Below are 18,802 nucleotides of genomic sequence, written 5' to 3' on the forward strand. Positions count from 1 at the left end.
GAATAATAATAAATATTAAAATAAATTAATATTTCATTTATTTGAAAAAATAGTAAATAAGATAAATAAATATAAAAAGAGCACAAAATTGCAATCGAAATGATTTTTTTTCTTTTTGCTGTTTACGAAATTTTTTTAAATCTACACAAATATAAAATATAATACATACTTTTAATTATTCAAAATTTACAAATAATAAAACAAAGCTTATAACAATCATTTTTTTATTTACATAATTAATAATAACAAGAGAGAAGGATTTATCATTCGATGAAACACAATCCATTGAAATCCTAAATGCATGCTTATTCGTATATTTGATACGATAAAATCAGCATTCTCTATAATAAAAATATTGGAATTTCATATTTCACGCGTGAAATATTCATCACAGAAGCGCATCATTATAAAAATGCACATGCTTTGGCAATTCGTTTCTTCCTAACAATATTTTAATGTTAATAACATGATTCGACAGTTCACGTTATTATCTGTATAAACGTTACATAAAAATGTTAGGTTCAAAAACCTATAAATGTGAATTTTAATATATTCGATCACTTTGTAAAAGTATATGTCACGTCATAAGTAATTAAATATATAAATGTATTTTAAATATATAAATGTATTTTACCCATAAAAATTTATATCTTTCTTCGACTTAATTTATAAACTCTAATATATTCTTAACGCATTATTAAAATAATCTACAATCTAAGCAATATACACAATTCATAAAATTTTCTACATCGTGTTATTAAATATTCGTTAAAATATCTAATATTTTTAACAAGAAGTTTTCCTTGAATCAACCAATTTTAGCATGCACACACATATATTGTATATTATAATTGGAATAAAAAATGAAATTTATAATTTTAATTATATATAATTAATTAATCAAGACACATACCAGACTTAATTCATATAATGCTAATATAAAATATTTAAAAATGTTATAATTAAAATTGAAATTCTTAATAATCAAAAATATAAAATAAGTATAGCATTAAATACTACACATATCATTATTTTTATAAATTTCATTTGCTTTATCGAAAAGAATTAATTATAAGATTTGATAAAAGAGGTAAAAAAAATGTTCTAGGTATTTGCGATAACAACCATAAAAACAAATCGATGCAAGGCACATTTTTAATTTGTGTTTATTATATTTAAAATGCATGAATTTTATTTTAATAATTTGTTAAAATTAAATATAGAAAAATATATATATACTTTTGAAAAATTTCAAAATATAATGTAAAAATACATCGTATATTTTTTAATAAGACAAATATCATGCAAACATATTTTATCATAATGTGGCATGACTGATAGTGTTTATACAGTCTCAAATAATTATGCATATACATGCAGATATGATTTTATAATAATAAAAAGTAAGAAAAAAAGAATGTTTACGAAGTAATTTTGTCTTGCATGACAAACCATTTTTTTATGGTAAAAATTAATCTGAATCTTAATTGAGCAAAATAAATCACAAATCAATATTATTAAAATGCATTCATAATAAAAAATCAATATGTTTCCATGATGTAAGTATAATTTCCTCTTGCTTCACTTTCTTTTGCAACACACAAATTATGAGCCTTGCACTTATCATGATGATTCACAATTTCAAGTCTAAAATTACCATTTCCAGCAGCAAATGAAGTACGTATTTCAGGCATTGAATCACTCCATTTTCTACAATATTTACAAAACATAAGGTTTGATCTCTCATCATATTGAAGCCAAGAATACATATCTAACCATCCAACTTTAAATTTACCAGTTTTTCTACTTTGAGGAATAGAACGTTGTGAAATATTACATAAAGTTGATTGAATTACTGACATGCTTGGCTGTGGATTTACAATTATTGATCTATGTATCTCATTATTATCATGAAATTTTTTAGCACTTGCATTACTTTCTGGAAATGAATCAAGAATGGAACTGAATTCTGCATTACTATTTTTCTGTGAATTACACTTTAAAGATGTAGATTGATTTTGCGAAGATTTGTAAGAATTATCATAACATTCAGATGTAGTCCCTGACATATTGATAGACATAGAACCTCCAGCCATGATAGTGCTTTCACAAGAAACTTGTATCACAGCAGAATCTTGTTGATTTTGGGTCATGTTCTGTACATCCATAGTTTCGTCACTCTTCCCATCTCTCTGAACTTCCCACTCCACACTAGTCTGTCAACAGAGAAGGAAAGGATATGTGTTTAATCAACACATTTTTTTTTAATTTTGTCTTTTAGCATATAAGAAGCCAATTTTGTATCTCTATGATATCCCTTCCTTCCCATGTTTGTTTGGACTGAGTAGTTGTAGGAAAATAATAGACAGTCAACGATTATAGGAATAGTAACGAAACTTCATATTTTTTTTTATATAATCTACTCAATATATTGAATTATATGATATAACAATAATATCTTTTGATAAGGTATAGATTAATACAAAAATATTATAAAATACGAAAATAAAAAAGAATAAAATAACATTCTGAAATAAAAATAATACGTAATACAAAAAAATTAATCAAATTAAGATATATTAATATCAAAATTTATACTATACCAAAACTACTTTAAATAACTACAAATATAAAAAAAAACACATATCAGAATTATAAAAAAAATTGAATATTGTAATAAATAAGAAAAGATTTTTAAATTAAATTAACACAATGAGATAATTATAAAACAAAATATATTTCATGAAATATGAAATTACTATATGAACTTCGTACTAAAAAAGCATATTCATTTTATTAGTACATATCTACAAATTACCACATACCACAAATTATTTACATGCTACAAAGTATATTATTAACATGCATTAATAATATTTTTATTATAGATATTTAAAAGGTAATTATATAAAAAAAAAAAATACTTACTGGGAGGGAAATGTTGTCATGGAAGTCTGGTAAGTGATGATCTAACTCTTGCTTGATCGAAGGTTGTGGCTGTGATGCAGGAGACATAGGTCGACTACCATCTTCCAAATCAGCTCCCATGGCATTATTTGACTTTGGAATCACAGGAGGGCTTGATTTGTAACTACATTGTGACGATGTCTGAAAAATGATAAATTAATTGAATTAATATTAAAAATTAATATTAAAATTGAGTTTATTTAAAATAAAATGAAAGATTTCTTGGATTAAATAGAATTATTTTTATTACTACATATTATTTATAAAATCTGTATCTAAATTATAATATATAAAATATTTAGAAAAAAAAAAATTCAATACATCATTATTTCTGGGAGATTAGTCTGTGACAAAAATGATATTTTAAAATCAGCATTTGTAATATACCTCAAGGTTACAAGTACAGATATTTGGAAAGCTGTCCAATCATATAGATATACAATTTAATGATAATAAATTATGATCATTATCTTCGAATTTTAAGCGCTACCTGTAAAGAAATTTTGCGCATATACACGTGACTACACGTGTATATGTATACGTAAGCATGTATAACGCACGCGCATAACTTCGCGGGAGCATATGTTTTGAAAATAATTTCTTCAAAAGTGATTAATTTACATACATCTAATATCTTAATATAAATTTATGCATAATACAGAAATTACTAAACAAATGCACGATAAAATAAAAAAAATTATATCATACATATACTTTATATTCAAAGATAAATAATACATATCATTATTTTTTATCATTATTAATACTTTACTAATTTAATATTATTGAAATATAACCTCTTTTTTAATTTTGATTATAAATTACTTATTAAATATTATAATGAAAATAAGGATTATTTAAAAATGAAACTGATGTCTACAATTATTGGAGTATGTGAAAACTTTAAAAATAATAAAGTTAAAAAAACATAAATTGTAATATTTTGCTTTATATTTTTTTCTAAAAAAAAATATTAACAAAATAATTATAATAAGTATTGTAAGAAAATATATACAAATATTTTTGGAGTAATAAGAATCTCATAACTTATAATGCGATAAATCACTATTATTATTTTATTATATATTATATATTTACTAAATTTATTATTAAATAACTATTTTCTGTATACACAGATATTAAAATAATAATAAAAAGAATTATTATAAAAAAAAAAAAAAAGAAAATACAATATATTACAATATATTACTAATAACAAAAATATGAAATTAATAATACTTACATGCACAAAAATGTACAATATTTAAAATTACATACCTGAGAATCTGACATGAACCGTTCACTGGGTGGACCACTAAGGGAAACATCATAGCTGCCCGAAGCCTTTCGTTTCCTCTTTTCAGGAGGAGGCTGAAGGTTAGGCGATTCAGTATGCCTAATACCAGTTTGCGTTTCTGGTTCTGGCGATGGACTTTTCTCTTCTGTCTTGTTATTTACACTATTATCAGTGAGGCCTCTAATCTGTAATGCCTCAGCTGTTTTAAGGAACATCGGTAACAGATGCTGACTAACGTTAACTTCCCCCTTATACATAAAGTGCAGCAATGCCTTCATTTCCGTTTCATTGACATCCTTCAGGAATATAATTGGATGGGGATGGGTATTCTGAAGGAAAATGCTCTCAAAATATGGACTGCATGCAGAGAGTATCGTCTGGTGTGCCTTGAAAGTCTCTCCAACACACGCCAGGGTTACGTCGCAGAGTGCCTCTCTGGCAAGTAAGGAGCTGAGAACGTCTGTGAGGTTGGCTGGATGGTTGTTCCACCGTAGGCAATACTGTTGGTCCATCTTGTCTATCTCCAATCCCGACCCTACAACCAAACTAGCTGCCCTGAACTGTCCACACTAAAGACTTTGATCACCCTGACTACAGAATGACTCCCTAACCCTTAAAACGTTAACTCACACGCCTTCTTCACGCACACTCTCCTATATCGGCTTGACGATATCTCCTCAGAGATTATATCGCAACTCTAGACCCACACAACTTCCTCCGTGCTTCTGCAAATGTGCCACATTGCAGTATAACTGTAAAACCCTTCAGGGTTCACGCGTCGCTACTATACGTGCCGAAAACATTTTTTCGCATAACCTCGGCAACGACAAATAACTCTGTACACGATTTCACTTCGATAAATGTAGCGCGAATTAAAAGAAGGTTAGAGTATTAATTACGACGCAGTATGTGTCACCCACGGATATGATAATATCCTATATTCGAAGATAATGTTTTCGGCAATGTCAATATTCGCGAGGCTTGGGCGCCATTGTCGGCCGTACTCGTCTAGCCACGAGCCTTCTCGCGAAAACTCGATTTGTTGATGCTCGATTTCTAACCATTCAAACACGCTTCACACGCGGCTTTATTTACCTAAACCCAGCGCCAGCTAACTAACGTATCGTATACACTAACGACCCAACTTTGTTTATCGTCCCGATGATTACTCACCTTTCGCAAACTTTTTGCCATTACAACGCCACCCGACCCTTAACGTCCACTACCATACCAATCTGCCAATGCCTACGGCCTTATTTTTAAAATACTTTTGACCTTCGTGCATCTGCCGGGGGGAATGGCGCGAAGGGCGCTCGAATTCAAACGTTACTAGTCGCACAATAAGACTTCTCCCAACAGTTTCGAATAGATAAAAGATTTTTTTCTTTTATATTTAAATATTTTTTCATTAATATTATTATAAATTCTATTTCATTATAAAATGTCACGATAAATTAGAAAAAATTATCATTATTGATAGATAAATATTTATCTATCTTTCGAAAAGTACAAAATAATAAATTATAATAATAAATATTATTTTTTTAAAATTTCTTTTTTCTTTTTCAATTTTTGTATAGAAAAAAAAAATGATCAATTATTGAAACAGTACAAAATAATAAGACAATTATAAAGTTAAACTGAAACCAATATACCGATACATAACCTATCTGAATGAAATTATTTGTGAAAATGCACAAACTATATACATAAACATTAAAAGTTAAAATAAATAAATGTCTCATTCAATTATATTTTAAACGAATGCCGAGATAAATGCATTTATCTTATTGACTGTGCATAGCACGATAATTCAACAGAAATTATACTTCGTTCAATGGGCTCTTTTCTCTTACTAACAAAATTCCTATCGTGTATTGTTATCGAAAATATAAATGATTTCAATTGTTATATATTTAATATATTTAATATTTAAAGTACAATCAAAAGCTTGAAACGTTTTCGCGATAAATAAAATTAAACGAAACGGTCTCTATTCATTTTAAAAAGCTTATGATTGAAAAACAAAAAAATCAATATAATTTCTCTTTTTGTAAAACAATTTACGAACACGTTTAAAGATATATCGTGATACTTTCGAAAGTGTTACACGGAAGTTCGGCTTTCCGTGAAACGCGACAAACTATACATCGTCACATTGTTGTAATGCACGTAATACATGTAAAATTCATAGATCCTTGAACGAAGTGCTATAAAAAGAAAGTCTCAAAACCCGTTTCCTCTTTCCCCTTAATCCCAAAGAAAAAAAAGGAAAAAGAAAAAAGAAATCGAAACTGCTTAATCCAAAGGATCGTTTATACGGTTTTATTCCGTAACTACTTCGTGACGACGATTCGTGAACACGAAGATCTCGCAATTTTTCTTTTCTTTTCTTTCCTTTTATTTTTTCTTCCTTCTTTTCAAGTCGTCCTCTTTTCTTTCTTTGGTTAAACGAGCTCAGTTATATACGAGAAGGGATTACATTTCACGGAAAATCATGCGGTGCAAAAGGGTCATTCGGTTTCATTTGACTGCAATAAACGGTAATTCGCGCTTTCTGATATTAATTTCGATACGATCCGCGAACCGGGCTGATAATCGTGTTAACCATACGAAATCAATAGATAGCGGGAAAATTGGAAAATCTTCTTAATCGGTTTTCGAATATTCGGGTTTACAAGCTTTGCCTCGGTCATTAACAGATTTAATCCGCACTTTGATTGACACCGTGCAAAATTACTATTCGTCGAGGTTATCCTCGTACGACGATATGTAAATAGAAACTCGATATATATATATATATATAAGCGGATAAAATAAATGTAATTATAATTGAATTTATCTCGAGCCTCGTTAAGTTTCTGACGATTTCGAATATTAGATCGATGAAGATAATAAGTGTTGCCAGTCGGGCGTGCCCGTGATATTTTTAATAAAAGGTAAACCGACTGGAAACGTTCGAAACGATAATTTCGAAGGAAGCTCGAGCATCGTAATAAATTACTATGGATATTTATTCCTGACGAGAAACGTCTCGTTTAACGAATACGCGTAAGCAAGCGACGAATGAGAATATTAATCGTATTACAATGGACTCGAAATTTTGTACCGAAGAGAAAAATTTAAACGATCCGTTGCTTGAATTCGTCCGCGTTCCGCATCGCGTAACTCTATTTCCAGAACATTTCTCGCGATATTCCATTTTTCGTTTTCTTTCTCATTTTTTCCCCCTCTTCTTCTTTTTTTCCCCTCTCTTTTTATCTCGAACAGAACCGCGACAGAATGTATAAACACGAAAAAAAAAAAAAAATAAAATAAAATAAAAATAAAATGATATCCGACAATATCAAATCGAATTTATTCGTTTCATAGTCGAATAATTATCAGAAAAATTGGCGCATTTACATTGGATTCCTTTTAATCGCATCGAAGAACAAACCTATCTCTAACAAAGAGCCGCGTTTTCTAGACATTAGCAACATCATCCTGGGTCAACTAAATGGTTACGCAATTAATTGTGCGAACCGGTTCCTCGAACGAGTTCTCTCTACATACCATATGAGAAAATCTGTTTTTAAAGTATATAATACATCTCATGCGTGTAAATATGAAAAAAAAAAAAAAAAAAAAAANAAAAAAAAAAAAAACTATGAACCTTCCAAAGTATAATTGTTGGAACAAACGAAAAATCGAAAACAGAAATATTCGTTGAGAATATAATGTACATGTTTGTGCGTGCGTGTTCGAGTATCGTTCGTGTAAAAGATCAAAGATCGACAACGTTAACAACAGGCATATATATATAGAGGAAAAAAAAAAAAAAAAAGAAAAAAGAATACAGTAAATCTTATCTTTAGGCAAAAAAACGGACCTGTAGATCCTCCATACAGGTGGAATACCGGCGAGCATCACTGTTATCTGCATAATTATCTCGCGATGGCCTTGATTGTTCCACGAGGAAAACAAGTGGAAGCAGGAGTATATTACATCGCGACGTATTGTATGGTTCGATACGTCGCCTGTTTCTTGCCCTACAGTTGACGTAGCATCGCGAAATAAAACATTTCTCTGTCTTGTGCGAAGCTGGCAAATCTTCAGGGACGATCTTCGCGCGATATAGACCGGAAGTGCAGCGGTGCCACGCGGCTGGCGCGATTTTTTCGCACCGCGCATGCGCGCGCGATAACTGCGCGCGCACCAAAAATTACGCGACGCGATCGTAATAACGTATCGCGTTTTTTTATCCATATTCATCATATTTCTTCTCTCATCACGAATAATCGATGGAATAATAATATTCGAGCGATCTTTTTTTCTTTTTTTTTTTCTTTTATACTCGAATCAATTCAAAGTTTAATATTAATCGTGATTCTAATTCTAATTTTAATATTAATGCGATGTTTGGCCCCATCGTTCGGATTGAATTTTACGATAGTTCGTGAAAGATATGTGCACAATTCAAGCTCGAATATAAAAAAGCAACAGAGATTCGCGACGGTGCAATAAAGTTTAATGCAGTGGTAAGAAAGTTCGCATAAAATACGCCGTCCCGATAAAAGACGCACGCTGCTGCGCTCGACCATATGTTTCCTCGGCGACAATGCGGCGATGTAGCTTAGGAGGAGAAAGAGCACGGTTAAAATCCGTGATCTTGAAACGAGGGGAAACTTTACCCAAGACCCATGTCGAACGTTCTATTATACGTTTCACGATTATTGTCTGTACAGATGAAAATCGTGACTTATGTACTTTTACGTGCATTACGAACGAATTTTCCTCCCTCTCGAGCGATATTTCGCGCGATCGATGGATCACATACGTCGATCGATGCGTCATATCGAGTATAGAATAGGCATTCGAGAAACGGGAAAAAAGAGTAGACAAGAGTATTATTTGCTTTCCGTTATCCCTTGTCGTTCGAGACAGAAACGATCGAGTGTAAACGCATCGATTTATGCTCGAATCTCTTTTTAAGCTAGTTTTAAACGTGCACGCTGCTTAAAGCGACATGAAATGAACGATAACGGTTCGTTAGTTTTGTAACATTTTTCTTTCTTTCTTTCTTTCTTTTTTTTTTTTTTTTTTCGTTTTTAAAATAATATTTTTCTAATTTTTTTTTTTTTTTTCTACGCTTTTTATCTTAATCTATGCGTAACTCGATGTATCAGCCTGCTGTACGCGCATGATAAATTATGAATCCTTTTCCCACCGCTCATCGCGGCAGATTAAAAATTAATCTTGATATATCGCTGTTGCAATATTTGTCCACCGGAGTGTACCGTCTAAGAAGTTACGATGTTTTGTGTTTGCATACGGAAAGAATGTTACCGAAGAAATATTGCATAAATAATACCGTGAAAATTCTAATGTTGCACTTGGTTCGCCTCTTTTATTCAAATCTCTACTTATAAATTTTCCTCTTTCTTCTTTTTTTTTCTTTTTTTTCTCTCTCTCTCTCTCTCTCTCTCTTTGTTTTCTTCTTTCTTAAATTCCAAGTTTTTCAAGTGCAGAACATGACTGGTTTATTCCTAAAAAATTTACATTGCAAAGTTTTATAAAAGACTATCCCATAGGACGTTGCTTTTAAATTACATCTTAAGAAATATTTCGTTCGTGAATCGAAAAACGTTTTACGCAGTTCAAACATACGAATTTCTAGAAATTTCGTATCTCTGAATTTCGAGGAAACGAATATATTTCCCTCTCGCTTTATTTTTTCTTCTTTTTCTTCTTTTTTTTCAATCCGTATCGTACAAAAAATGCTACGTTTAATATTTATTGCGTTACGTAACTAAAATTGAAATTTTTAGATATGAACTACTAGATAATGAACTATTTATTCGTCGTTAATTTAATTATAAATGTTAAATCGAAAAAACAAAGTTTTCTCAATTCACGATATTGACGCGAAATACGCGTTATCACGTAATTAATATTACAATTTCGACTTACGAAATTCTTACTTAAGAAATTCTTTTCATTAATTTCTCTTACTCGTCGAGTCTAAATTTTAATGATACGAATATATAAAAAAATATATGGACTTTTTATATACACGGGTCCTTTATCATTTAATTGAGCAAGAGTCAGTCTTTGCGCGTGTTTGAAACGTTGAAATTTCACCTCTGATAAATCTACCTCGTTTCATGGATTCCCCATGTAGGGTGTGAAAGAATATGATTTATCTCATTTTACCATCTGAAACAATGGAACCGCTGCACGATTGCAGCGGTCAGAAATTGCGCGCGTATTTCGTCCACGAATATATGTCCTCGAAAATTGACAACCCCTCCACCCTCCCCCTCCCCCTTCCACTCCCCCACCCCCATCGTATTTTTGTTCGCGCCAGGATTAGTTTACGTTTCAATCGGATGGATCAAACCAATAAACGCCAGTCTAGTTTACAGTGTATTATATTATTGAAATCCGTATAGAATTCCCCGCGTGCCGAAATTCCGACATATTTTCCGACTATCAATCGATGGAAAAACCGCTTTTCCCTTATTTTCCTATCCGATTATCAGCTCGCGTAAAAACAGAATGATAAAAGAAAAAAAACGAACGAAACGAAAACGAAATCGACCGAAAACCGAGTCGTGCATCGTTTTATTAAAGATTGGGAAAACGAAGAAGCGCGTTTTCAACGTTCGTTCCAGTATAATACATCCGTCTCACGTTCGGCGGTGGTTTCTCGGCCTATTCTGTTCCCGTCTTAGTCCCTTGAAGGGAGAGAAAGAGAGAGAGAGAGAGAGAGAGAGGGAGGAACACGCGACGCATGCCTCTAGATCTCGCGATCGATGGGTCCGGCAGGTCTGGTAGGCTGTTTTGCGAGCTGCAGAATAGGCGCGTATCCGTGGTGGCCTCCCCTCTAAGCGTACACAGCAGCCGCGTGCAGCCAGGCCGCAAGGAAGGCCGAGCGCGCAAATCGAACGTGTTGTCCTCGCGACAGTGGTAACGACGCGAGGGTGTCGCGCGTTATGAAAATCTGAAAATCGACGCGCCGTTGCCTGTGCAGGCGTGTTTGGCGCATCGTTACCTGGTTTACTGAAATTCGTGAACATGAAATCCTGTCGGCCTGCCGTACAGCCGCACCACGCAGCACGCAGGAGGATCAGATCTCCTCCCCCTTACGGAAAATCTTCCGCGACGATCTTACGAGGACGATTCTTCTCCCCTGGACAAGAGACCAAGAGATCCTCTTCACGTTCACGTAACTGCGATCCCTGTCGTAGACAGTACATCCGCGCACATGACAGTTACAGTTACAACAGGCAATAAAACGGCACTTGATGGTTACATCGTTCGCACCGAGCGGAGTATGCAGTATCTTAAACTTGTCTCGGCGATCATGACGAGGCGCGCGACGAAACAGTGAGAGAAGAGTTTTCAGTTTTTTCCCCCTTTTTTTCTTTATTATTTCCTTTCCTTTCTTTCTTTCTTTTCTTTTTCAGAGACGAGAACGAGCACAGTTACGATTCGTCGTCGATTCGGGAATAACTTTCCGTGTATATGCGTATATACATATATATATATATATGTGTGTGTATGTATATATATATATATATATATATAGAAATGTATATATATATATAACTTTCGATCGTTAGAGAATCGAGACGAGATACGATCTCGCGTATCACGATTATCTCACGACGCGGCGTCGATGACGTACAAATGCGGACGAAACTCGAAGAGGGAGAAACAACAAAGTGGCGTGTGTACCAAGTTGGCCGCGGAGCGCGACTGAGGCCAGGGGTGGCGCCGAGAGAGAGAGAGGGTGGCGTGGATGCAGGTCGACGTGTACGCTGCACGGACACATCCCCCCTAATGAATGCACCAGGCATGTGCGAGGGATTTTATGTTCGCCGCCGCCGCCGCCGCCGCCGCCACCACTCCCGCCACCCCTCTTTCCCCTTTAGCCTCCGCCACTACTACCACCAACCGAGAATCGGCCGCCACCCCCGTCGCCCAACCTCCGCCAGTTTCCACCCGTCCCCTCCGACCCTCCCCCCCCTCCGCTACTCAACCCCTGCCACTCTCCTCCTCCTCCTCCTCCTCCTCCTCCTCCTCCTTCTCCTCTGTCCTCCTCTTCCTCTTCCCTCGTTCTTCACCCTTCCTCCTTCACGCATCCCTCTCTTTTTCCCACCCTGTCCCTGTCGCTCCTCGCGCAACCCTTTTCTCTCCAAAGAGTGAACAGCAGCGGGCCACCACCCAACCGAGCCGCGTTGAAGCCCGTTTTCCGCACGCGGCACTCAATGCGTTGCACTCGTCGCAGCGCGAGCAGACGCGCGCCGGTCCCCAGGAAGCAGCGTGGGCGGTTTTGTCTCGTTTGCCGGAACCCTCCGCTCCTGGGGCTGTGCCCGGTTTTCGTGCCTCCTCCTGCGTGCCTGCGGACGTACCCTGCACCCGCGATTGGTACGCACAACTCACCCGCCCGTACGCGAATCCTCTCCTGCACCTGCCACATCTCTCCCTCTCTATCTCGTCTCTGTCTCGTTTCACGCGCCTGCCTCTTTTCCCTCCCCCACTCCCTCTTCCTCCTCTCCCTCCCCCCCCCGTTTAACCCCGTCTCGCCCGCTCCTTCGCTCCTTCTATTTATCCCCGTCTCCGCCGCGCCGTCTCACCCGTTCATCTTCGGATTTCTCTCGCTATTTCTTAGGGATTCATTGTGCTCCATCCGTGGCTCCGTGGTGGCCACCAACTATGGGAATGTCGTTATCGAGGGGTGGGTGCGAGGTTCTCACCCAACGATTCCTCGCACGCACGCTCGTCGAGCGCACCCCCTCCCTCGTGGTAACCGGAAACCGGGTTGTAACATCGAGAGGATGTTACAACGTCGGCCGTCGTGTATCTTTGTAGCTACATCGGCTCGAGCATCGGTTGATCGTTATGACGGAGAGAGAGAGAGAGAGAGAGAGAGAGAGAGAGAGAGAGAGAGAGAGAGAGAGAGACAAATGTTCGAAAAATGTGGCCAACTCGAGCTCTGATGAACCCTGATGCACTGGTTTCCTCCGTGAACGACGATTCGAGCGTGAGTGTTCGTCGTAAGGGTGCACTTGGGCAGTTTGATCAAGGTCGGCACGCGAAGTGGATCACGATGTTAACTCTCTTAATGTTAACCCAGGACGAAGGGGTGTTTAATGTTCGTTAAACGCTCAATTCACCGCCATTTATCTTCCTGGTGAACTGATCTATCTATCCTCCGATATTTCGAATATCCGCCTCGTGCAAAGATCGCGCATATCTTTAAGACGACTTGGAAACGGTAATACCCCTTTTTTTTAGAAATCGTGCGACAAGCAAGGGTAATTTTTCCCTTTTTTCCTAGGCGTTCTATTTTTTCGAGAAAAGAGAAAAGGGAAAAGTATCATCAAGGTTGAATAAAAGAAGGAAGCCTAACCTCTGCCGTATCCGCGTGACCGGGTAAAGGAATTTTCGTATTATCTCCATTTTCGTTCGTATACTTGTTCAAATTTGTATTCAGACCACGGCTTATCTTAAATTTCTTCCTCGTCCTCGCCGCGCTTCAACCACTCCATGTAACGCGCATTAATTTCAGATTACATCGAAAGCTATCAAGGTTTCGCGTGTCTTGCCGATCTGCATCCGGATAAAATACATTGGTCGAGTTCCAAGGATCCCTCCTCCGATCGTTAACCGGTGGATGAACGAATAAAATCGTCGTTTTACAACCCTCGACCCCTCCCGGCCGGCCTCCCTTACTACATTTCCTGAATGCGCCTGAACCCGTGGACGAATATACTTTATCTCACGATTGAAAAGATCGCATTGTAGCTCACCTTCTAGATAAGAGACACGGGAGGCTCTAAAGATTGAAATAAAGTATTTACTCGTCCGGTACCTCCTCGCTGGGATTGTGCCTCTCCCAAATCCTTCACTGAAAATCCACGGCAGACGGCGGTGGATGTCTTATTTAAAAAGTATATTTCCGCGAGGGAAGGAACGGCCCCCGTTAACTGGTCCGCATTACAACGTATTTTTGCCGTTGGTCGGGGAAATAAAAATCTTGGGGACAAAGGAGGAGCGGGGGAGGGATAAGAGAGCGGAAAAGAGAGGAGTTGAAATGGCGAAGAATACGGGGAGAGACTGAGAGAAGAGCTGAACGATATATATATACTACATATATACGTATATATATATATATTCAGACGAGATTTTTTTCGGTCGAGCGTGAAGGAAAAGATCAGATCTTTAATAAACTTGCTTTCCCCGGTTATAAGAGGAATAACCATTACCTATTAACTGTCAAGTGCACGGTTCGCTACCGTATCGCGGTAAACACGCGTGGAACCGGATCCAAGGTATAACAACAAGGTGAAACGAAAGAAAAGAGAACGTTTTAAAACTTTCCGGAATAAGGAAATTTTTAAGAAGAAGCTTGGGGGAGGAAGAGCGGTGAAACCGTATTATCATATTTTCGACATTTTTTTTCTTACACTTGTCGCGAAAATCTTGTCGCGAGTCGATTAAATCATTGAATCTTGCCAACGATGCACGCAAGTTCACGGTTCGAGTGAACGATTACGCGTTAAAATCCAAGGAAAGGGTAGGGGACAATGTGAAATGCAAAAGAGAGAGAGAGAGAGAGAGAGAGAGAGAGGGAGGGAGGGAGAGAACGCGACTCGGGGTGACGCGTTAAGGGTGACACCAGGCCGGTGTCATTAACGAAGCGCGGTGGCACGAAGCCGTACGTCCTACAGTGTATCATCGACGTCGTTGAACAATGGCCGCCCCCGTCCGCCCCGGCGTGTTATTCGAGCATCTAGTTATACACGGTTATTCAGAAAATTGTGCTTGAATGAAGTGTGCATCGCTGATTAAATAATACCGGGGCCGTGCAATAACGATTTCATCAATTTATTGCGCATCATCGATTGAACCTAACGCTGCCTCTATTAATTTACCGACATTGGGCCCAGAGGGCATCAATTTGTAGCCGTCGGTTTGCTAACAGCACGCCAAATTGCGAGGCCGCGATGAATCGACGCCCGGCCGTGATACTCTCCGCGATACCCTCCGTGCGCAATTTTCCATCTCAAAAATTATAAATTCAATCATGGACTCGAGCGTGGGGAGGAGAGAGAAAGGAGAGAGAAAGAGAGAGAGAGAGAGAGAGAGAGAGAGAGAGAGAGAGAGAGAGAGAAGAAAAGGCGACCAACCATCGTGCTTCTCTTTCGTTCGAAAGGAATCGAATGATCCGCCATTTTATTCCAATCACGTTTTTGCAACGGGACGTCATGTCGAATGAACATCCTATGAAAGATTTACCCTTGTCTCTTTCATCGAGCCTCGAACGGGCTCGACAAGGTGGAAATGAACTCGAGGGCAACAACTTCTGCCGTTTCTTCGCGCGCCCTCCCTTTCCGTTGGGCGAAAGCCGATGGTGGATAGAACGGGCGGTGTGGCGGTTGAACCGCCAATTTCGTGCCGTTACACTGTTGAAATATTTTCACTGGATTTCGGCTGAAAAGCTCGCGTTAATGAATTTGGGAAAGGGCTTGTAAACATTCGCTGATTGCTCAACTTGTGTACCCGCGTGAATAAATATTGCGCTTGTGGCACGCAGGAAATACGGGAACCGGAAATTGTTCCTGCTATTTATACATATGTATATATTTCTGATCCTATTTATTTTTCGATTTTTCTAAACCCTTTTTTTTGTTGTTGTTGTTGATATCCTATTTCTGAGAGGGAAATGGTTTAAATTGTTACCGATTCGAAGTCGGCGCGTTCGCAGTGTTATGGCACGTGTATCGTCGATGCGGTATTTTATTCTGTTGTGTAATAAACTGGGGAACGATTTTATGAAATATCTGTGAAGAACGAAATAGTTCTTTTAGAGGAGATTACTTTCTACGACGAGCCTCGATGAAATTTTTCAGAAATAGTCCTCTTCAAGAAATTCTTTTTCCTTGTTAATAATACAATTATTACATATAATTTCATTATTAAACATTCGTGATAAAAATTCCGTGAAAACAATTGAATTACCTTACTTATTTCGAATGCAATATTGATTCCAAAATCTAGATCGTGTTACGAAACTTTTTTAAGCTTCTAAGATTAGTATTACTTAGTATTACTATCGAACTATTAGAAGATCACACAGCAACCGATATATAATATATCGAAATAAATCTAAAATCGCAAAAAAAAAAATTTCTTAATTTTTCCACGTTCGATCAACAACGCAAAGAAGAAAACGCACCGAACCTCCTTCAATGTCTGATCATTAACTCGTCCGCCGACCATGCAATTTGCCATAATTGAAAGATTTCATTGTTTAACGCACTCGTACGTGCAAAGTATCCACCCCAGATCCATCCCAGAGGAGCGTGGAGGAACAGAAGGGTGGAAGAAAAAGAGAGAGAGAGAGAGAGAGAGAAGAAAAGAGTTTGAAAGGGACGTCGGAGAGAAAGAAAAACAAGTCGTCGTCATTGTTGGCCGTTGACAATGTGGGTGTACGTTTGCATCGGGACACGTATCGCAACGAACTTGTATATATAGACGCTGCGTTAAACTGCAAAGAAAGCGCGGCGGAGGCCGTCGTTCTCATGGAAACTGGAGTGAGAAACTCGTGGAGGAGTGTTGAAGAAAGAAAAAGGGGATGAGGAAAGTTGGAAATACTGAAAAGAGAGCACCGTCCCACGACTATCGATCACTCTCACTTCATCATCTTCTCGGCTTCGTGCGCGCATATCTTGGTCTTCTAGATAGCGTGCAATCAACCGGCCACGATGAATCTGCCTATCTGGTGGAAGTCGCAATAAAATTGACGATAGGGAGAAAAAGAGAGCTTGTTAATTTCCTTTCCTCCTCCTTTATTCCCTTCCCGTCTCCGCGTCACGATCACTTCGATCTCTGTCGCTAATCTGTCTCTGTGTTGCAGAGTTCGCGTGATTTTTAGTTGAAAAAAAAAAGGGAGGGGAGGAGGAGAAAGAAAGAAAGAAAAGGAAGAACGATACCGTGGAATATTAAAAGTTCCACGCTACGTGTACAACGATGACGAAGGCAACAGCTACGACGTTCGTTACTCGTTTCGATTACTACGAAACGAAGCATTAATACACGAGCAGTTAATTAATACGTCGGCTATCTTTGCCGTGAAACTTTCTTCTTCTATCGCGAAGCGTGCCTTGCCGTGTCAAAGACTGATGAAAAACCTTTTTTGGAGGGAAAGTAAAGCGCCCCTCATCTGGCCCGCATCTTTATCCGTTAAGGGTGGTTCCTGAAAGTTAGAAACTGGTCAGGGAAAATGGATAGAATTGTGAATAAAAAAGAAAAAAAAGAAGAGAGGACTATAAATAACATCTTGTTTCTAATCGATCCATCCGGAAGAGGATGGGTTCATTATCAATCTTGTTGAGGGAGTTAGCTCAGGCTACAGCTGTCTCATTGACTTTCCACGCTACGCTGGTCTTTCTTTCTTTTTTTTTCTTTTTTTTTTTCCCCTCTAGAGCGAGGATGGTATCTGGCCAGACACGAGGGAAGAAGGATCAGCTGTGCGTCGATGGAGCAAAAGTAGAATGGGAACGTGGAGGAAGCCACGGGAGTCGCGTGCCAGACCACTGTCTCCCTCGTACGTCGGGAAACAGCAATTGTATATAGGTATACATAGCTGCAGGAGAATGGGACGGTTTACACAGGCGTGTTCGTGTCGTCGTCGAGCCCTCAATTCGCTCGGAAAGTGAGCAGGGGAGAACGGAGAGGAGAGAGAGAGAGAGAGAGAGAGAGAGAGAGAAAGAAAGGAGATGAAAGAAGAAAAAAAAAAGAAAAGAAAAGAAAGGAAAGAGACACACTGGTGACGAGAGAAGGTAATGGCAACGATACCTGGGAAAACGGTCTGAAAATAAGGGGTTGAAAGAGGGCATGTACATGCGTCATGACCCGGCTAAACAACCGTCGCAGAAGCGAGATGGTTTAACCCTCGTGTGTTCTTCCTCCACGGGCACGAGGAAAACGGCTGGGTCGGCCAGAATAGAGCTACAAGTGGTGATAAACGATGGCCGAATCCACGTTATTGCCCACGTTGGGGAAGCCACGAAAATTTCTACGGAATTCAACTGCTGCTGATTCCTGGCTGAATACGCCGCATCCGCTTCATATCGTCGTTCCTCTTCCCCTTGAATACGGATTCACGCAATGCGTACGAAATACACGCATTCATGCGTCGGTGTATCGGTCTTCGAACGACGACGGACGAATAACGAGGCGAGTTGACAAAGCTTCCCTTTTACAGGCCGGTTGGTAAAGGAGCGGGGGAGGATGAGCGTTGTCTTGAATTACATTGAATATAATATTGCAGCTGCAATTATGAATGGTATGTATAATTAATCGATCGCGCGATAGAGCGATGGGGAATGGGTCGTTAAGATGCCAGAAGAATTATTAGATACGTGCATTCTTCACCATTCCCTCGATGTTCAACAGGTTAGAAAAATTGGGTTGCGACGATTAATAAAAGGTCGTGAGAAGAATGGATTATTTGGAGGGCAAATATCTTCTCTTCGAGTAAAC

The 18,802-nt window shown here is 38.0% G+C and overlaps 1 protein-coding gene across 1 annotated transcript; it reads right to left on the reverse strand.

Annotated features, from left to right (window-relative positions):
* Positions 1 to 1,348: 1,348 nt before the first annotated feature.
* LOC122716229 (zinc finger and BTB domain-containing protein 34-like) lies at positions 1,349 to 10,980 on the reverse strand. The gene is given in 5 exon segments (XM_043939119.1): positions 1,349 to 2,216; positions 2,929 to 3,108; positions 4,246 to 4,799; positions 8,136 to 8,148; positions 8,150 to 10,980. Coding segments are annotated over 5 exon segments (1,794 nt in total). The 5' UTR covers positions 8,522 to 10,980; the 3' UTR covers positions 1,349 to 1,541.
* Positions 10,981 to 18,802: the final 7,822 nt, after the last annotated feature.

Source organism: Apis laboriosa, unplaced genomic scaffold (assembly GCF_014066325.1).
Source record: "Apis laboriosa isolate Shangri-la unplaced genomic scaffold, ASM1406632v1 scaffold43_cov150, whole genome shotgun sequence".
In the NCBI taxonomy this organism is placed as follows: domain Eukaryota; kingdom Metazoa; phylum Arthropoda; class Insecta; order Hymenoptera; family Apidae; genus Apis; species Apis laboriosa.